At 55.5% G+C, this 1,240-nt stretch overlaps 1 protein-coding gene across 1 annotated transcript in view; it reads right to left on the reverse strand.

The window, feature by feature from the left end:
• PRKCG (protein kinase C, gamma) overlaps window positions 1–1,238 on the reverse strand; it is a gene marked incomplete at its 5' end in the record, with an annotated part of 16,979 nt that extends 15,741 nt beyond the window's left edge. Inside the window, one exon of the mRNA XM_010856011.1 lies at window positions 1,182–1,238. Coding sequence (XP_010854313.1) covers window positions 1,182–1,238 — 57 coding nt within the window. The remainder of the gene's footprint in view (window positions 1–1,181) is intronic.
• Window positions 1,239–1,240: the final 2 nt, after the last annotated feature.

The following is a 1,240-nucleotide window of genomic DNA, read 5'->3' on the forward strand; positions in this document are numbered from 1 at the left end:
AAATGGCAACCCACTCCAGTATTCTTGCCTGGAGAATCCCATGGACAGAGGAGCCTGGTGGGTTACAGTACAAGGGGGCCGCAAAGAGCCAGACACGACTTAGCGACTAAACCAAGCAGGATTTTAAACTTCCATCCCTCGGCGGCTAGCTACGGTGGTCGGCAGCTGGACAACAAAGATACAGAATGCTTCCATCATGCCGGAAAGTTCTCCAGGTCAGCACCAGATGGTCACCCCACTTTATAGAGGGTGAAACTGAGGCTCACAGAGAGGAGCCCCAGGGCCAGACAGAGAGTGCAGGAGGGATCAGGGGTGGGCATGGAGGGTGGACAGTTCTTGTTAGCCCCTTGATGTTGGGGGCGGAGAGGAGGGAGAGAATGGTTGTCTGTTTCTGTGTGTGTGTACATGGGGGACGTGTGCATGCACAAATGTGTGTGCAACATGGGCGAATTTGTGTGTGTGTGTGAACACAGGGGTCTAATATGCATCCGTGTGTGTGCACATGGGTGTCTGTGTGCACGGCGCACACACAGGGGGCATCTATAAGTGGATATATGTGTGTGCGTGTACATGACAAGATCTCTTGGGTTTCCTTCTCTCGGTACCTGCTAAGCAGTTTCCCGTATCTACCATTTTCTACCCTAGTGAACCTTTCTGAGTGTCTGCCCCTCCGTCTCTGAGTTTGTCTCTCCCAGTCTTTCTGGGTTCCCTTTTCCTTCCTCCCATGTTGCTGACTCTATTCCACTGCTCTTGCTTTCTCCCCCCTCCCCCAATCTGCCTGGGTCTCTTTTTTTTCTGCATCTCTGGGCGTTCTCTCTCTGTCTTATCTCAGGATCTCAGTGCTTGCATCAATTTCCCTCTCTGTCTCTCTCTCTGCCCCTCATCCTTCTGCTTTCTAAATCTCTTGACTCCTGGATCACAGCCAACCTTCTCCAGTGCCGAGGTCCCCTCACCAGGCCTCCTCTCTGTCCCCCACCTGGGTCCCCAGCCAGTCTCGGTCCCCTCTCATTCCCCCTTTCCAGGCCAAGGGCAGGGAATCTGGGCCAGACTAGCTCTCCCTATCTCTCCAGCCCCCCTTCCCTCCCAGCCTTAAAAATAGCAGGAGAAATTGGGACGGACGCCGAGGGGGTGAGGGGGGGGGCGCGGCCCGAGGAGGGAGAACCGGGTGTCCGGGCACTCACGTCCGTCTGGGGGCCCTTCCCAGCGCCTGGACACTCGAAGGTCACAAACTCGTGGCATC

The sequence above is a fragment of the Bison bison genome, unplaced genomic scaffold (genome assembly GCF_000754665.1).
Source record: "Bison bison bison isolate TAMUID 2011002044 unplaced genomic scaffold, Bison_UMD1.0 scf7180017854187, whole genome shotgun sequence".
NCBI classification, from domain to species: domain Eukaryota; kingdom Metazoa; phylum Chordata; class Mammalia; order Artiodactyla; family Bovidae; genus Bison; species Bison bison.